The sequence below is a fragment of the Lepisma saccharinum genome, chromosome 29 (genome assembly GCF_977018435.1).
Source record: "Lepisma saccharinum chromosome 29, izLepSacc3.1, whole genome shotgun sequence".
In the NCBI taxonomy this organism is placed as follows: domain Eukaryota; kingdom Metazoa; phylum Arthropoda; class Insecta; order Zygentoma; family Lepismatidae; genus Lepisma; species Lepisma saccharinum.
Window position 1 is genome coordinate 47496710 of NC_139257.1, and position 21115 is coordinate 47517824.

A 21115-nucleotide genomic window follows, 5' to 3' on the forward strand; every position below is an offset into this window, starting at 1 on the left:
TGCAGCTATGTGGTGCTTCACTATAAATCCACCAAGGCATTTGAAACCCTGGCATGAGACCAGTGGTGCCAATGTCACTAGTTAAAGTCACCGGGAAGTCTGAAGTCTGTAGTTTGCGTATTTTCTGAGGTTTCAGAAGTGTTGGAGCTATTGTAACAGAGTGCTGGGGAGGCGTCAGTAATTTCAGATGTTAAAGGGGATTGAGTTATGCTTAATTTCATAGATCTCTGAATTCAAAACAACTTTTGTAGGGAGCTTTTTGTTGTTTTTTGGTCTATGATTTTCTAATGAGTTCCCAAAAACTATTTTACTTGTTTTGATAAGTCCCTACCTTCATTAGGTTATTTTCAAATGAAGGAGGAAAGTTAAACATCTTATACATCATCACATGAAAACATGCAGGGCAATTGCATGGTGCATTTTGGAAATTTGTGACTCCCGCTTCTCCCTCCTGCCCGGAAGGGTTCTCAGATTTGTCATCATTTTTAAATGGGAAATCCTCCGTGGCCGTGCAGTCTAAGGTGCTGTGCTTTGGACTCCGACTGCAGGATGACATGGGTTCAAGTCTGCCTGAGTTCAGTCTCTGGGTTCTAGGCCTGTGTATAGGACCAGTGGTAACCCACCATCATGAGGAAATTGGGGAACTATGGTTGAGTAGCGTAACCTGGTCTCTGAAATCTCCTATAATGGCTGGGGGTTCAACGTGCTGACACCACATCACCCCATTACCGGTTCAAGATCTCCACACCCCTAGGTAGGATTGTGGGAGGAAAACTGGCAGTCGGGAGATCAGTCTATGCCCTTCAAGGCCTTTCGAGCCACGGGTTACTTTTATTTTATTATTTTAAATGCGAAAGGGCACCTTGTTGAATATGTCATGTTCATGTTCAAAGGATTATGTGGGACAAACAGCAAGGAAAATGGCAATAAGATGGCACGAACACGATTTGGACATTATAAATCTAAACCCAAGAACAGGTTTGTCAGCTCACATCTTCAAAGAGAAGCATTTGATTAAAATGAGAAGGGTTTTAAAAAGATTAACGGGAAACACAGAGTTGAATGTCTGGGAAGCTTCGTTCATTGCAGAAGAACACTGGAATAAATTAAATAATGAAAATGGTAACATAGATCCAGTATGGAGTTTTCTTTTTCACAAATGGAGTAAGCCACCATCTTTACAATTTAATGTAACAGAAAACATCAAGAGACTTTGTGAAAACAATGATGAATTTGAATTACCTGATGATATTTGGGATTCATAATTTTAAAAAAGTCTGAAATAAAAATAAAACAGACTGCTTTTTTTCACAGTTAAGTTGCTATATTAAAACAATGTAACATTGACAACATCCATTATATAACAGATTCTTTTTGTTTAAAAAATTACTAACCATTGTTATAACTGTATCTTTAGTCAAAATGAAAATAAATGTCTGATGAAAGGAGCGTGTGTTCTCCTGAAACGTCACAAAGAAAAACGGTTTTCTTATGCTTGTAATAACCGTAAACTACAGGAAAATAATTCTAGAATGCAAGCAATGCGTACATACAAGAAAAACTATGTCTCTTAATGTTAAGCAAATTTTATAGAAACATTTTCATGAATGAAAATTTTCCAAAATCGAATTCTTTACATAATGAAATTCATCTGAACTGTCGACACACACACCCAATTGAAAAAAAATAAAATATTTCATTGCTTTTATATACCGCTGACCCAGCATATCCTTAAAATAATTTTGTTAATTTTCATTTACCACAAATTTATTGTAGCTGCAAAATTGATGAAACTGGTCTATTAATTTCAGTGGCCAATATTACCATCTGTAGGCAGACCTGATTCTCCAGGAACAAACTGGGGTACTTCAGTTTGTACTTTGCTTCTGCACTTACCATTCAATGTTTCATCTGCAAAACCATACCTGGTGCACAGATATCAGTAGGACTAGTATGAAAGGAAAGTGTACATTACTCAAAAATTCAACAAAGCAATAAAGAGTTCAGAAATGTTATAAATGATTTTTAATGTATACTTCGAGAGTAAAATATAATAGCTTAGATGTATTGCATTCCTGCACAATGTTTAATACAACTTAAATATAATATTCTACAGTCTCTATCTTACATATAAAGAACTTTGACTGTACAATTTGTTATATTTGTTGGATGATGATAATGATAAAATCAAATTATTCAGAAAATAAATAGGATGCCGAATTTGAATCGAGTGCTATTGTATTGTTTCGAGGTTGGCCTGTTCTTACCAATGTTGGTATCTGTTGTCATGCCGATTAATGTAGCCTCAATTGTTTTGACTGTCTTGTTGTGGTTACGATATGGAACAGTTTACGATTGAGCAATGTGTTCTCATTGTGAAGACATTTTACCAAAGTGACCAGGAATGACCGGCAAGGTCATGTGATCTTACACCCTGTGATTTCTTATGGGAGTTTGTGAAATTACAGATGTACACCAACAAACCACGAACCCTTTTGGAACTGAAGGCGGAAATCATACGGGTGATTGGAGGCATCGGGACAGACATCTACGAGAGGGTTATCAATAATTTTGTGGAGCGTATGAATGCATGCAAACTCAGTAGGGGTGGACATATACCTGACATTGTCTTTCATACGTAAATGGGAGATGTTACTACTTACATATATGTGAAATATAACTATTTTCATGATATTTTCCCTATTTTTATTTAATTTTCTAATTCGGCATCCTATATGGAACACCCTATATTATGTATTTCACTTTTGGGTTAAAAACTGGGACAATTAATCATCCCGAAAATATCTCTTGGGATTCTGGGACCTCAAGTGACCATCTGCATAGGAGCTTCGTTGCTTTACTATTCGGTGGGCTTCCAGTTTCAACTTTATGTTTTAGGTAAATGCCAATTTGTGTACTATGGTTGCTGGTTTGTCTACGACCATTGAGTTTAATTGTTGAAGTGACTGTACCTAAATGTGGTGAATCTGTGCATTATGAATGTTTAATTTGTGTGACGTGTGTTTCTTTGATTTTGAGGGGTTTACCAAAGACCAGTGCAGCAAGTAAAGATAGATACTGTTACGTTGTTCCGTTTATGGATTTGATGGATCTGCCTATGTAATCCACCTTGCACTTGCATTCAGCATCACACAGCTCTTGTTTAGCCAGGAAGCGAGGAGAGTACCGCTTGTTCTTTTCAAGTTTGTTGAATATGTGAGGAGATGTTGTGTGTGCTGTGTAGATGCTCCAGACGTTTGACAAGGTGATGGTGGAATGAGGTGGAGCGATGGGGGAAACAATCCATTTAATAAGCATAAAATATGTTCCTTGTAGTTACTACATACAACTCGCATTATCTGTATTTCAGATAAAAATTCAATGTCAATTAGGGCTGAGCCGATACTCGCACAGATTCCTACAGATACCGATGCTTGAAAATTGTAACAATTAAAAGTTGTTCAAAATATTGATTAACATTTGTGTGCAAGTATTCCACTTGAATTATGTGAATCAATTTACCAATAGTTTTGGTTGAAAATATTCAATAATTACACCAGAATATTAAAATTTAGGGATGGGCCGATATGAAATTTTAGGCGATCCCGATAAAGTACCGATATAAAATTTACCGATACTGATAACCGATATTCTACCGATCCGATATATAATTAGATATGGTCCTTGAACCTGAAAGGTTCATTGACCTCCTTAATAAATGTGTGTTTCAAGGTGGCTGCAGTGAAAGAGAAGTTGCATATTTAGACATTTACTTTTTAGACAGTACATCATTGAGATTTTCTATTAAAATTACAACAAAATGGCAGAATTTTGCACTAAATTATCAGATATTTATCGATATATCGGATTGGTAAAATAATCGGTAATTTTACTGATACACCGATATGCCTATATCAGCCGAAATCGATAGAGTACCGATTAATGAGTCCCATCCCTATTAAAATTACATGTTATGTTACCAAAAAAGTTAATTTTTCATGCAAACTAAAAAGAAGCTTCGAATTTTGCATAATTTTCAGGATAATTAGACTCTGTGAATGTGCCCCGTGTCATTTTTGCGGAGTCCATGGAAGATCAAAATGCTGGAAAGTATCGGTAAATAAATTCCAACCACTGGTATCAACCGATACCGATATATCGGCATCGGCTCAACCCTAAATCAATCCATCTGTAATTTCTTATCTATTTTGAGAAAGAGTGCCTTCAACATGTAAAAAAAGGATGTGAATTTCTGGACTAGTATCCTTGACAAGGAATTACATGCAATGCTGTGGGTCCCATTTGCTGTGCACCTTGAACTTGTATTTATATTTTGATGTAATGCCAAATTTTGTGATAATTTGAACATTGTGTGTGACTTTGAATGTGTGAAATCAGCATGTAGAAAAAGTTTTGCACATAAACCAACTATTTTTATAAGAACTACCCTATAAATATTGTCTGAGAAGAATTGTAACACACAATATTTGTTTGTAGTGTTCTAGGTTATCCACACAAGGCAATGTATTTCTGGATAATGAAAGCCCCAATTCTATGATAGCTGCAGCCTCGCCATCGCAATCGCCAAACAAGGAGACCACACTGACAAGGTAATTATGTTTGTACAGTTTGTAGATATTTCGAAACAAATCATCTTTGCTATCTCAAAATATAAAAAGGCATGCTCGTGTTGGGTTTCTCTTGCAGGGTGGCGACAGACCTGGAAAACTGGGAAAAGTCAGGGAATTTGAGGTGTCAAAAAAAGTCAGGGAAATGTCAGGGAATTTCATCTTGATTGACTTTTTTTTTTTTAAATTTATTTATTTAAATATATCGTTATGGAACTCTGCACGGGAACAGGAAATCTCGTTTGTAAGTTTCGGCCTCAACTTTTAGGCCCCTTTTATGTGCAACACAACCTCGGCGCCAGAAACCAGTGATGGCAGGAGGAGAGAGAGAGAGAGAAATTTCTCTCGCCTTGGCTTCTCGGCAGGAATTTTAAATTCGAACACTCTTTGGAGGAAAATTGTTATAACTCGGGCACTATGGGAGCAATCTACTTCGGATAACTTTTGTTTTTCAGCTAAAACATCCGCGCATGCAACCGTGAACAATTCAGAACGCCGAACGGAGGAAGGGGGTTTGGGGGGGCGTGACACCCGAATTTCAATGGAAATAAACATAATAATATGGAGTTTGTCCCTTATTCTCTCACTATTTTGGAGAGAAGCCGCAAACTTTGGTATTCTTTTCAAAGAATAGATATTTCTCAAGAGAATGAAACATGTGTCATGTTCTTCGGTGCCATACAAGTTGAATAATAAGCCAAAATGTGATTTTTTTTTTACGAAAAATAGGTAATTTGCATTTTTGGAGGAAAATTGTTATAACTCGGACACTATGGGAGCAACCTACTTTGGATAACTTTTGTTTTTCAGCTAAAACATCAGCGCATGCAACCGTGTACAAATCAGAACGCCGGACCGAAGAAGGGGGGGGCACAACCCCCGAATTTCAATGGAAAAACATAAAAATCTGGAGTTTGCCCCATCTTCTCCCGCTATTTGGGAAGAAGGCGCGAACTTTAGTATTCTTTTCAAAGAATGGACATTTCTCAAAAGAACGTAACACGTTTCATGTTCTTGGGTGCCATACAAGTTGAATAATAAGCCAAAATGTGATCTTATTTTTTTTTTACGAGAAATAGGTAATTTGCATTTTTGGAGGAAAATTGTTATAACTCGGGTACTATGGGAGCAATCTACTTCGGATAAGTTTTGTTTTGCAGCTAAAACATCATAGCATGCAACCGTGTACAATTCAGAACGCCGAACTGAGGAAGGGTGGTTTGGGGGCACGACCACCGAATTTCAGTGAAAAAAAAATCTGGAGTTTGCCCCCTCTTCTCCCGCTATTTTGGGAGGAAGGCGCAAACCTTAGTACTCTCTTCAAAGAATGGATGTTTCCAAAGAGATTGAAACATGTTTCATGTTCCTGGGTGCCATACAAGTTGAATAATGAGCCAAAATGTGAAACTCTAATATGAATTTCCCAGGCTTGCTCCAGACCTGTGTCGGAGTTTCCACCCAAACATAAGAGTATGAAGGTCCAAAAAGCACATTCATTTCGTAATCAGCACCATGATACCATATGGTATCATCGGGCGAGTACGACCTTACTCTGATGATACCATATGGTATCATCGGGGGAGTAAAGGTTAAGCCTCTAACTATTACGTGGAAAATGCATTGAATTATCACTTTTTTCTTGTCTGTATGGGAGTACTAAGGGAACTTGTCAACAGATGGAGGGGATAAGAGCGGGTGGCGCCGTAAGGCATTTTGTTGGGCAAACTGAAGGAACATGGAAACAAATAGGTTCCTTTGATACATACGATTTTTGTCTAATATCGCCACCCGACAAAGTACCTCACTACAACATGCGCCACTCTCTGTCCTGTCTGTTTAAACTCATGAAAGATGGTCATTAATCTCTCACTGACTAAGAATAAATACGTAAATATTTTAATATCATATTTACTCAAATCATTCGATCATAAAAGCAAAACACTTTCTTCAAGAATTGACTTTTCTCTGCCAGCCCTGCTAAATTTTCACTTTCCATCTACTGATTTATACGAGGGGTGACCAGAAAGTAATTTCTAAGTAGTAGGGACATTGATTTTTCGCAAACGCCAAAACCGTGAAAAATGGTACAGTAGAGCGTCGATTATCCGAACGACCGCTTAACCGAACTGTGTACTCGCTCGCACCTGTTACTCTCCCACCCTACCGTCCATCATCCCCCTCACTCCCAAACCAAGTTTCCCACAGTAGTCGCCACACTGAGCCACCGCTGGCGGAACATTGCTTCTAATGGGGCCTTCATAAGGCGCTGCTGACCAAAATAAAGGATTTTTTTAAACGTTAATTTTGTGTACTGTGTGTATTGTTCATGCAAAATGCGTATGTAATATGTACATATTTTTGTTTAATAAACTGTACCACATACTATATATTCCTACTAAAGTTGCCTTTGTACATTACTTTGTAATACTTAAAGAGATGCCTGTTTTTATGAATAAATTTACTGTACAGTACTTCTTTTTGGCAAATAAACATGTACAGTTCGATTATCCGAACAAACCAGTTTTCCGAACACCCATGTCCCCCAATTACTTCGGATAATCGACGCTCTACTGTAATTGCTGCGAAGTTATGTTTAGGATTTCTGGACACATTTTTCACCCGTTCGAATATCGAAATAATGCGAATTTGGCATAAAATGCGAATTGTTGGCGTTTTTACAGATTTTTTTTAAAAGAAATGTCCTAAAACAACGAAAAATTCCATGAAATCCAACATTCTTGTCTTTTCTAGGCCATGTTTCTGTACATAGAACATGCAAGTTTTCCAACATTTTACTCAAGTAAACTATAGAGTTATACGTACATGGAATGATTCCGACAGACACATTAAATCATGTATTTCCCACAATTTTTTCGATCCGGGAGAACCGGGATGTTTTCCACCTATTCAAACTGCTCCGGCACCCACCCAGCATCATATGAAGCTGGTACCTTGAGGAAACTTTGACGGATAAAGGTAGCCAGGAGCATGGTGCTGATCACATCACCCCTACCTTCAGCCATGATCAAGAAAGTGTGGGGCCTTAACTCCACATCCCTACTATACACCGTCATGGAAAAGTGCAGGGGAGCACTTTACTTTTACTTCCTCAAAAATCTGTTCCAACATTTCAAACTGTCTCGAAAATACGTAGACCATGCGACCTACAATTTAAAATAATAGTTTAAAAGCACAATGGAGTATTACATTTCGGTATATTTGACAGATAAATGTTCTAAAACAAAAACGTGAATTTTGGGAAACGTAACACTAACAAGTCAAAAAAAAGAAGATAATACAATTTTTGGTGCCAATAATATTTCTGTATCTGTCACGTGAGATTGATTGATTTAAATTTTTTGGGTGCGTCGCCACTTTTGTTCATTATGCACCCTTCAGTATATACAGGGAAAATTCCATTATCTAAAATCCTTACCTTAAAATTAAAAAAGGGGTATGGAAAATAACTTTCCCGAAATATCTTTCAAGATATCAAACTCTCACGAAGAGGCATAGGCCATGTGACTTACAATTTGAAACAGTATTTTAAAAACACCATGAACGTATAATTTCAGATATTTGCCAGAAAATGCGCTAAAATGAAAATGTGAATTTTGGGAAAAATAACACCGTATAGTAAAGAATAAAAAATAAGAAAATAAACCAATTTTAAAAAATAACAAAATATCAAGGTCCCTACCGATTAGACATAAATAAAACAAGAATATCAGTTGTAATTTATTACATTAGTAACAGTGAGTCCTGACCTAATTTTCGGCATAATCACCACCGTTGTTCTGGCATTTGTCGTAGCATGGCACTAAATTTTGTATGCCCATGTTATATGTGTCTGACAGCAAAGACTGGAACTATCTCTACCGCAGTGTAGTTGTCAAATCCTTGCCCTGCCAGAAACCTCTTCAGGTAAACAAAGAGATGAAAGTCTGTACATTCAAGGACAGGGCTGTACAGGGAGTGGTCCAAGATCTCTCACCTGAAGTGATGCAAAGGGCCGGTGTGTACTCAGCTGTATGGGGTTGTGCACATTTGATTGGCGTGAATTGTCTGCACCATCGTCTGACCATACTATCACTCACGACGTCCGGTCTGCACACCTCACACGATTGCTGGTGGCTCTGTGCCAAATTCTGAGCGTGCAATGTAGGCTACATCACAGTCGGTGGGAGACTGTATGAGAGCTGCAATCTTTAACCTAGAACTGTCCTAAAACGGCTGCATTGCAACTGTACCAGATTACAGTTATATGCCACTTCTTCCTGCCTGTGTGTGTGTGTGGCTCTCCGACCACTAGTGCTGCCTATAGGCACCATTGGAGCTTTTTTCAGAATTCCCCTCGTATATGAACTTTCAGAAGCTTTTATTATTAGAGTGTTCCTGTTTTAATGTGTGGTTAGCTAAATCAGGTACCTATACAATGCAATTCTATAAATTCCTTGCGTTAAATTTCTAATACCTACATGTTGTCAGTTTCACAGTACTTCACTTGGATATACTGTACTGAAGCAGAAATCCCATTGAAAATGTAAGGAAATATGACACTTTATTTTGTTCGATTCAATTGTTTCACTTATATGCAAGAGTTATGTTGTTTGCTTTACAGAGAAGAGAGAAGTAGCTTTATGCATTGAAAAATGAGTCCGCAGTCTGCACTCATGGTTCTTGCAAGCAGAGGGTTCCAAACCTCAGTGGGAGAATGTATAAGGAGACTGATAAATTACAAATTGTATTTCTTAATCAATCACTCTTCACTCTTATCTCATTTAGTCGTAACTTTAAAAATAATCAAGTATTTTATTTTAAACTTACTGCGTATGACAAAATTCCGTAATCCTTCCCTAGCTTGTGAATTGTAATAATTTTCCAAATTCACTATTTTGCACTTTGAATTCAAATCATAGAGAATAGAGAAATTAAGTCAATTTCATAGAAGATAATATTGGTACTTAACAAAACCATACGTGGATCTGTGTGAGTTTATTATTTCTATTTGCAAAAACATCGATTTAGTTTAGTTTGTAATTGTCAGGGAAAAATGTAATTTTTGTCCTGGAAAACCTGGAAAAGTCAGGGAATTTCATTTCTGCTTGTTTGTAGCCATCCTGTCTTGCCTTCCTTTTTAATGTGAATATGTAGGGTACATACACAGTGTGTCTACAAAGTTTTAAGACTGGCTTAATAAAAAGTGTAAATATGTCAGACTGGCCATAAGCCTTGGTTAGTTTTCGATGCACATCCCTCCTAAAAGTACACATACTTTGTGACATGGCTGTACAATTGCTGGATGCCCCTTCTGATATCTTCTTTTGGGATTGTGTTTAGATACCTCGTCACATCTAGCTTCTTCAATTTCCAAAATGGTGTCAAAACATTGGCCCCTCAGGTGGGGTTTGAATTTGTGGAATAAAAAGTAGTCAGCCAATGACAATTCTGGCAAATAAAGCTGATGGTTTAACACAATCACTTGTTTCCGTGCCAAAAACTTGGACAATAATTGCCGTGCTGCAGGAACCAAGCACCAGATTCAACCAGCTCTGGTTTCACTCGTCGTAATCTCTCTAGCTAGCGCTCCAAAATGGATCTACAGACAGCTGCAATAATCAATCATCATCAGTGACTGTGCCTGGTTTTCATTCAGTTTTTGTCGAACTTTTTCGACATTAGCGCCAGTTCGACTGGTGGAGGGACGACCCTCACTGGGATCATTCGCTACATCTTCCTGACCAGCACGATGCCAAATGAAAACATTGGATTGACAAAAGGTGTCATTGCCGTAAGCAGTTTTCAGCATTTCAACTGTTTCTGAAGGGGTTTTACTGAATATACACAAAACTTAATCGCCACTTGTTCTGTTTCCAATTTCACTACACACTCACTACAAGTGACACTACGAAATACATGTACCAAATGGCACATTGCAGCATTTATTTGTTACAATGTTGCCAGTCTTAAAACTTGGTACACACACTGTATATGTTGAATAGACTCTAACAGGAAATAGGACTTACGTTCATGTTGGTTTGAAGAAGAGACATTGCAATCAATGTTTTTCTTGTAAGTTTACATAACTGTTGCATACAAAATAGTACAATAAATGTTATTTTGAAAATTAATTTCATGTAGCAATGTTTCGTCCCAGTTCCCCAAAACCTTTGTAAACCACCAAGGTACACACACTTCTTTTAAGAACAACATTAATATGGAAGAGAAGAGATCTGTATGCTAGTGTAAGGACAGAAATTGAAAATGACTAGAAACTGTGTGCAATGTGTTGCAGGAGTTACTCCTGTATGTGATATCTAGGGTGCGGATTTATAGGCACCAAAAACCTCTCAAATAGGCAGGCAAATACAAAAAATGATCAAAAAAGGCATTAAAATGCATTTAAAAGGCACCTTAAAAAGACATTAAAATAGGCATTGAACATCCCTTGACACACAAATCGGACGAATTTCAGTCAGGTCATCATAAACAAAGGGTTACATTCTTCATTGTAGAGGAAGCTAAAGGTGAAGTAAATAATAATTGCAGAATATGCATGTTTAGACACAATTAAGCAAAATAGGCACTAACCCTCAAAATTGATATTTATAGGTACTATAAAAATGCATTTTTGGACTAGATACGCCATGAAACAAACTTTAAACATTAAAACCTTTATTTTACTACAAATGAATAAAAAAGGCAAAAATACACACCCTAGTGATATCCATTGACTGGCCATGTAAAGTTGTGTGTGTGTTTGTATCTGGATAGTGAAAACTTGAAAAAGTTGTGATAAACCTGGATGAAATGTTTCTACATGAATCAAAAACAATTTAGAAATAACTTTTATTATTTTTTTTATTGAATAGAACTAAAGTGTCTTCCAAACAGGAAAAAGTTCAATTTGTGTGTTTTCTGGTATCCTGTCATTTCTGTTCAGTGTTAATGTAGAAGAGTGAATGATAACACCTGCATACAAAAGCTTGGTTATGTAAAGTTTAAGGAGACATGAAGTGCTATCTTCTTAACTGAATGGGCTGACCACCTGTTGTTGAAATGACCAACCTTGGGCTGTGAGAGGGAGTTTCATTTTGTGGAAACATTGTATATTTAAACCAAAATACACTGTGTTTCAGTGTAATTTTTTATTTTAAGCTAGTTACCTTTGGTGACTGAACATCTTGAGTTATGGACTCCAATCTTGTAGCTGAAGTTTTCGAAGTTTGTTAAAATCCACTCTATGTACAGGTAGGCTAATCGGGACTGAACTTAGAATTGAAGATGGGATCCATACCACTATGTATCTCCACTGAGGATCGAACATGCAACCCTTAATTTGAAAGTGACAGCATTAGCCACTACACCAAGGTTTATTTTACAACTCTTAGCATAAGTGTATGTATTTGTCATTACACCTTCAACAATTTGCATCTGTTCATTGTTCATCCTCATTGTCACAATTAGCAAAGTGGTAGAAAAACTATGCTAAATATGAAAATATAAATATAAATCTTCGTGTAATCTAACAGGTAATGAATCTTTCCTATCTTTTAAAACTTGATACTTTTCTTCTAGGGATGAAATTTTGGGAGAGGCAAGTACTCATCAAAGTGCTCGGAAGAGTGTGCAGAAAGTAATTGTGCCGGAAAGCCCAGAGTATGTATGCATCTCTAACTTCATTGATTTCTTGTTTCTGCATTTGATTTTTTTGTTATTGTTCAAACGGTAAGGTTTCAGTTGTCTAAAGCAAGATTTTGTGTGGAAAACTGTAAGCGGTAGGGTGTGGTTTGGGAGAGCATGTGAGAAGAAGGGAGAGTTGGGAATTACTGAGGGGCCTTGTTCAGACCAGGGAGTATGGTTGCACTCATGGCTGATATGAAGGCCCTCTCACAACTTTTTTGTACTGGGGTGTTGGTGGATTGGGTATGGGATGATGATCGCTACCTGGAAGCAGTCACTGTATATTGTGATTGTTCGTATGGATGGCAACAGTGAAGTCAGTGGAGGTAGTGGCAGTGAGCGATTAGGGAGGGCAAGGGGGGCAGCCCACCCACTTTTTGCTGCTTTTGCCCCCCCCCCACATACCAAGATTCAAAGATATGTATATCTTAACCCCTTAATTGTGGAAATTTCTGAACAAGTCTCTACTGGTAAATGTAGTTTTTCTTTTTTTTTAGCAGACTTCCGCTGAGCAAAATTAATTGAAATAAAACATCAGTATTTGCCTGCCTCCTTCTTCTATGCAGTATTTTTTATGTAAAATTGCTTTCATGTTCCACAACAAACTTAAATAATTCATGGTGTCCAAGAATTATCTTTACAACTTCAAGTTTTAATAACTACAATTCTAAGTTATATATTTACATGCTGTTTGTTGTACATGATGCAGAAAGTCATAAAATTGTTTTGCCCTCAGGTGTGCAACTGAATGTGAGCATCATTGGTTGCATGGAGCACATCCAACCCGAAATTCAATTTCCCCCCATGTACTTTGTAACATGTCATCTGTGAAACTGGAACACATCGATGATTTGTTGCTTGAGTTCAGTGAGGTCCGCAATGTTTGTATGATACACAGAATCTTTCACGTACCTCCACAGGAAGAAGCCCATACGTACTTATTTCGAAAGTTGCGCTGTACCTGTGTGTCTGATTTAGTCTCTTTGAACTAAGACACACATTGCGGTTTCTCCTGTTACGTCCACATGGTCAATCACTAATGAGTCACCTTCAACAGAAACAAAATGTTGTGAGTATCTGCATCATGTACAACAAACAGCATGTAAATATGTGACTTAGAATTGAAGTTATTACAACATGAAGTTGTAAAGATAATTCCCGAACACCCTGCATAATAATACACAAATACAATTACACAATAATACATAGCATGTGAGCATGCATGCACTTCAGGTCATGCAGAATAACAATAACAACACCAAACATTGTCACGTTCACATTTATCTTGTTATGCCCACTGAAAACTTAAGGTTGTAATTCAGGGTTGCTACGCGACTGGAAAACAGGGAAAAGTCAGGGAATTTGGTTGGTCAAGGGCATAGTCAGGGAATTTTGGATATTTTCTGGAATTTACGTGCATTTTGGAGTTGCAGGAAAACCAGTTACAAAATGTACGAACGGTTCATTTCCACTTCCGAATTCGGTTCTTGTGATTCCAGTCCCCCAAAAAGATTCAATTCAGAAACTTGTTCCTCTCGTCATTATGACTTCTAGTCTGTTACGTACAAAATTATGGTTCCTTCGCATTTCAATTCTATATTTATTCACTCTCGGATCTAGGTTCTTGGATCCGTTCATTTTGCGACTCGTTCTTGTGAACCTGTTCAAGACCGGAATTTGGAGGGGCATGAGATTTTTCCTTAGAGAACAAGATACTCAAGACGAAACCTACGCACCAGCCATCCTCAGAATTTCTTGCAGAAAAAATGTTGCTTTAGCTTTGTGCGTTGTGAGGAAATTTTCTTTCTGCAAGAACACACCCATTCTCTTTTGATACGTGAAGCAGAGCAGGTTGGTGTTCGGACAGTTCATTGGTTTTGGATTTGCAATAAAGCTTGAAGAGCAGAATTTCACGTAACTGTCTGTGCTTGATGTCACACTGGACGGGTGCGGACACCGAGTAAAAACAAAGTAACTCACTACTTCGTTCCCCCCGTGAACCCGTTCCGTGAATTTGAGTCCTTCGTTTGCGACCCGTTCAGAAGCAACCTGATCAACTAGTTCATTTGCTCGTTGTCGTAGTTTTTACATTGCAGAGATGTGTTACACCCCAGAAATTAGTGATTTTATGCAGTATTAGTGACGTCATTATTCGAATATGCACGTGTTTTGTGCATGTAGAACGAATTTATTTTTTAAAAACTGGTGCGAAATACAGGAATTAAACGTACACTGGTCACACATCGTTGTTAGGTTAGGAATGTTGGTTTCATGCCGATAGTAATTTTACATATTGTGTACGTGTAGAATGAAATTATGCTGAAAAGTGGTGAAAATGAGTCCAAGTTCCTTGTTTTATTACGATTTCATCATGCTACAAATGCACCTTTTACATGGTTCGATTTATGTCTGTTAACACATACTGCAGAGCTTTAGCGATTACTTAAGATTTTTGTCAATATATGCTTTTGTGGTTAGGTTAGGAATGTCAGGTTTGGTTGTCTTAGAATTAAAATAAAGACCCTGAATGCACTCTACTAAGGTTCCGATTTATTTCTACATTCATTCCTACTAGTTTATGATACTTACTGTCGCTTGTCAACTGGAGAATACCTTGTCCGTGGGAAGCGTGTATGATTGAGTAAGGTCATTTTAAAGTTTTTTTTTCAACATAAATAACTTTTTTCGAATCCAAATAGTGCTCATTATTTTAAGGAAGGTTCAAATTTCGTGTCACAATGATTGACAAAATTCTATGATAATTAGTCTTCCTGCTAGGAAAATTTGAAAAAAATAATCATAAAACATTCGGAACCGTTACCTTTTAAAAGACAGATTTCGATGTTTTCTGTAATATAAAATTGGTTCCAGCATGTGGAAAACTCTAATAATGGAGATATTTGATTCCTAAGTATGGCCCGTGTATATATTTTTTTAGGTGTATGGTTGGTCACCGTCCCCCCATTCAAGTTATGAATTTCCGTAATATGTACTATTTTCAATAAATTAAAAAAATATAATCATTAAACTTATTGCATATTTTCTAAAGGTACATAACCTAATTTTCTGTCATTTCTCATTTGTATTGATATAGGCTAATTGAGGTTGTATACAGGTTACATTGTAAAGCTTTGATATATGCCACATTTTTTTATTGATTTTTTTACACCACCTTAATTGTAATGACTTAGTGAAAATGGGGAAGTACAATAGTTATTTATTTTTTCATTGAATAGCATTATATTAATCACTTGGTAAAATTTCAGCTAATAACTGTGTATATTCATATTCATAATAATTAACGTGCCTGCATATTTAATTGAAAAACATGAGGTTCAATAGCAAAAATCATGACGACAAACATGTCTGGAAAAATTTTATTTCTGGTCTGGAAAACCTGGGAAAGTCAGGGAATTTCATAATCAAAAAATTGTAGCTACCCTGTAATTGTATGTGCATTTTTGAACAAGTGAAACAACTTGCACAAGCTGCAACATCATTTTTTACAAATTCATCTTCATCACTCGCTTCTTCTATTTCTATTTTCTTTCTTCTTTTTCATCTTCTTTCTCTTCTGCTACTGTCTTTATTTTTACTACAGCTAGCATTATGTTACCTAATGTAATTGTTATGTTCTCAATGCCTGGGCGAATATATACACCATCCGCAGTCGAAGCAAACACAAAAAATATTGTACAGTGTGTCCAAAATAGTGTTTACAGTCTTTGAACATTAACATTAATAATGGGAACACTAATAACAGCAAGTATGAACTTGCATGTCACACACGTTAAAGTTATAGATGTTCATTGGCAGCAATACTTTGTCTGCAATGCTGTAGAACAGATCAACAAATCAACAAACAGCGGATATGGTTTCCACAGGTAGTGTCAATCGCATGATTCATGTCATCCAGTGACCATGGCTTTGTGGGGTACACATCGTTCTTCAGTTCCCCATAAGTAGAAATGTAACGGTGTTAAATTGGGATATATGGGTGGTTATTTTACACTTCTTACATTAGTCAAAAGAAAAATTGCCCACCTCTGTCACTTTGGGCACACTAATGCCTACCACCTGGTGGGCTTTGATGGTACTAAAAACAACAGAATGTCTACACACACACACTCAATGTAGATATTGCAGCTTCAAATACAAAAAGTCCAGTCAAGTTTATTTAATAGGTTCTCTGTTATTAACATTCAAAGAGTGTAAACACTATTTTGGGACACACTGTATATGCCATCCTCACTTAAGGACTTAAAGGCAATGTGAATCCATAACTTAATGGTAAATATGTTAGTTTGAACAGTGTGCATTGGGTTGATAGAACAATAAGTTGCATTCTTAACACTAGTGTCAAGTAATTTATTCTTTGTACTGTTGCAGCATCTCGGATGATGACAATGGTGATGATGATGTGCCTGTAGAGGAAGACTTGGATGACTCGGATACAATGGTAGTGGATGTTTCCCAGGAGGTCCAACCTTCACCACATCAGCCATTGTCAGTTAGAAGAAGTAGATTCTCATTCCCTGCACAGAGTACTGCCTCATCACCGTAAGTAGCATTTTTTTAAAGTCCTCTTTGTTCTCAGACTATTCAGGATGGGACGGACCTACAGTTAAAAATGGTGTTTAACCATTCTCTAATGGTACTACCTGATTACAAGGTGACAGTGTGGCCATTTCTTTAAAACTATACAGAATATTTCAGTTTTGTATTTTTTGTTCATTTGTATGCATTTGAAGGTAAAGGCACACTTAAATTACAAAACAATGTGTCCACTGTTACTATTATTAAGAAGCTCACTTTGAAAATATCTATTGTTCCCTCTGACTATTATGGGATAGATCTTATAAATGGGCTATTTACTCTTTCAACCACTGCTTTTTCGTAATATATTGTACTTTTACATTTAATAATGCAAACAAAGGAACATGTTCACAACATGCGTCAATTAGGGGTCCAGTGGGAAACATCCAATTTCTCGGAAATTAGTGTCCACAAGGTCAACCCTAAAAGCGAAATTCCAGAAATGCACTCCTTAAGTTGGCAACACTGCTACTCTTATCCATTGTTATTATCCCCCCCCCAAAAAAAAAGTATCAGACTATTTTCAACAACAAAACTTTACATGGCTGTAAGAATGTACCACTGCTACATGCTACATTTTTCATTCACTTCAATTTTTGTGTAAAATTTCAATTTTCTTATTTTTCCTTTAGTTTTAATTATTGGGAGATACAATGCACAAATTTCATTTCCACCAAAAGCCCTGTCAATCCATGGATAAAAGGAAACAATTTCATCTCTCTACGACAATTAGTTCTCGAGCTATATATTTTTATCTTATTTCACCAGTACATCACTGTTGTGCGTCGTATCTGGAACCTGTCCAAAACCTCATGGATGGGATACCGGAATTGGTGAATGCCGTTAATCATACCCCGTTCAGCCTCTCAGCTAGCGTCATCCACTCATTTTGACTGATGGCACGGTATACATGTTTACAGGGTCCTCACTGTCCTTCATGAGTCATTCTAGTGATTCGTGACGTATGGGTGATCCTCCTTACAGTTCATGGGGTGTCCGGTCATTATTGGCAATATTGTGTGTGTATATGTACGTGGGTTGGAAATTAAATAGTGGCAACTATTTATTCTCAAATGATACAAAAGAGATACCTCTGTGAAACTATTACAGCCCTTCGATATAGTCACTAGCATTGTGTACAACTGTTGCCAGCGATGTGGAAGTCGTCGTATTTCTGTAGCAGTGCCTGTTCTGTTGATGGTTTAAATGGAGAGGTGTATTGCCTGAAGAATCTCTGGAACAGTTCGGAAAGTTCATCTTAGGAATCAAATCAAAGTCACAGGGGCTGGTAGAGCATCTGCCAGCCCCATCGAGCTAATACATCAGTCACAGATTGCGCTACATGCTCCCGAGCCTTGTCCTGCAAAATAATGGGAGGATTCAGCAGAAAGTGTCCCCTTCTTCTTTCTCAACACAGGTCGCAGGTTATGTTCCAAAAATGAAGTCATACTGCGCATTGACAGTCTGCCATGGAGGTATGGCAAGAATCACCAGAACTTTCACATTAGTGGGGTTTTGACTACACAACTTAGACCGCCAACTCCAACAATAATCTATTCCTGTCGTCACTGTGCATGCGCCTGTGTTGGAAGGAAGAGTCCATTTACTGGGAGGTAGCTTAGGTATCAAACTAACATGTGGTATAAGTGAGAAGTACCGGTTCTGTTTCATGGCGTATATACAGCAATGTTGCCACTATTAAATTTCCAACCCACGTATATATGTGTGTGTAGTGAATTACAAGATGATTTGAAATTGAAATGATAAAATGAATGAAATGCAGTATCAAGAAAATGAAAGGACAAAAAATTTTCCTTCAATGCAGATCATTTGTAATTGGTAGAGGCATGCAAATTTTGTTTTTGACGAAAACACAAAATATTAAATAACATGCTGTAATGTTCATTTTTCATGTTTCTGAAAGGTGTGAGGTACATTTTTCTACCCAGTTTCGTCACAAAATAATGCGAAATATACTCTTAAACACGAAATTTACCGTTTATATACCGACACGACACTTTCTGAAATCTGAAGTATCCTGTGAGGTATGCAATTCACGGAAAATTGATTAATTCTGCTGTAAATATTTAGAAGCAAAAATGGACCGCTTTACCCAGGAATAAATTTAATACTCTGGTAACTACATAAATGTGCTATTAGAAGGGGTAAGTTTATTTTGAGTAATAAGTGCAGTTTTTAAATCAAATTTAGGATTATATTCACAATTTTAAAACCAAAATGTCATTTTATATAGCACTTTTGATGAGATTATTCACCGGTATAACACCGAAATTTTATTTTATTTACCGCTTTTGAACCCGAAATCGACTCTGCTTTTGTACCGAAATTTTGCTTTTTTATTTACCAAAAATATGTGCTTCTAGTAATTGGTATGTCTGATCATGAGAAATATGTATCATTTGGAGCCTGTGATTATCTTTTTTGCCCATACCTAACTTAGTATATTTTTCCAGGTATGGCAATGAAGGAATATCTGAGCCTTCCAAAGCTCTCAACAAGAAAATGGCACTGTTAAAGTAAGTACTGTGAATGAAATATGTTAATATTCACTTTGCCACAGCAACGCAGGTCTTCCATCTGTCCCTATCGTGCACAAGACCAATCCACTTTTGACCATTCTTAATTTGTCATGTCCATCTTGATATTGTCATTCCATCTTTATGTTGACCTTCTTCCTACAGGGCTCTTACCATCAAGTTTCCCAAAAAGGATCCTGTTAATATTTATATTCTCTCCCATGCATGCTATGCCCACCAATAATATCACAGGATGAACACAAATTACGTGATGCTGTCCCAAATCCTCTTCTTGTAATCTTCAGTATTAATGTTATTTATTTTGTGTTGTATTGAATTATAAATGTATGTTCTATGTATTGTTAAATTATTTTTATCAATCCTTGTACCTAAAAAAAAATTAAGGAAAGAAATTGATGTAACCATAGCAACAGAGATCAATAAGTGCTAAAAAGATGATGGAAACTGTAGGGTTTCTCATGAGTCATGAACTTTATTTTTATTAAATGTAATGTTGAACTTTCAATACAGCAAGATGAATAAACTTAAAATACAGGAAAATGTAAAATCTTGGAACTCAAAATTGGGGTCTCATTTTCTTTCAATTTTTTTGAAATTGTAACCACATAAATGGATCGTAATACTGTAAGGTAAATGATCTGATACTCTCACAAATTTGACTTATCTTGTGTAACTCAGCAATTTTTTCCATTTATTGATTTTAGTAAAATTCACACACACCCATGAAATAGCATAGTTGATAAGGCTTGTCTTGCAATTGCAGTGAATGCTCTGTGTCACAAAGCTTTGAATCCAATTGTACATTCAGTAAACTGGAATTCAAACCAAAATATATATATTATCATGTCACTATTGGTGCAAAGGATTTGTACAAAAACTTATTGAAGTTAGTGAAAGTTGTGGCTTTTGCTGGGTTGAGCCACAGTTAGTTACTTTTAAGTTATGCTACGGTGGGAAGCGTAAACTTTCAAAAAATAAACATTTTTTGTTTTACTTTAGGAATATATTTTTTATTGGAAGTGTTCTGAAAGTCATAATGAAACATATGATTTGAATTAATATAACTGACAGTGTGAACTTGCTGAAATAGTTTACAACTTTAGGAACGCAGTAGGTGTAAGCATCAGTTGCAGTGTTTTGCATATGGGGAAAGTTGTTACATGGCAGCCACCGAGAGAATAATTCTTGTGATGGAAACAAAAAATACTCTTGATGTTACTGCTTATTTTAAGGGTAACTACAGACAATGATTGTGTGCATGTTACTTTATATCGTTCCTGTCCAAATTATATTCCATTTTTTAAGCAACCATGTATGCACAGATTCACAACTAGCAATTGCCAGCCAATCTCCACATCTCATTTATATACTTGAAATAAGTTAAATAGGCCCATTGACTGTCACAAATCTTGTGATTGACATAATTCCATTTGTTTACAACACATTTAGCACAGCACTGGAACCAATACATGTCTGTGACACTTATATTCTTTTAAGATGAAGACTAAAATGCAGTGATTGCACATAACTTTTAGGTCTCTTTTGTTTTTCAGCAACTATATTATATATTAGATTTTTTGTCTCCTGTTTTTACAGTAGGGTTTAGCAGGACCTATTAGTGGTTGTGTTTGAATTAACAGAAATTTTAAA

The 21115-nt window shown here is 36.6% G+C and overlaps 1 protein-coding gene across 2 annotated transcripts in view; it reads left to right on the forward strand.

Moving 5' to 3' along the window:
* Positions 1-21115, forward strand: part of Cap-G (Chromosome associated protein G) — a 109967-nt gene that overhangs the window by 75686 nt on the left and 13166 nt on the right. For both annotated transcript variants that reach the window (XM_083114811.1, XM_083114812.1), the window contains exons 21-24: positions 4498-4610; positions 12207-12287; positions 16701-16871; positions 19382-19444. In XM_083114811.1, coding sequence (XP_082970937.1) covers positions 4498-4610; positions 12207-12287; positions 16701-16871; positions 19382-19444 — 428 coding nt within the window. The remainder of the gene's footprint in view (positions 1-4497; positions 4611-12206; positions 12288-16700; positions 16872-19381; positions 19445-21115) is intronic.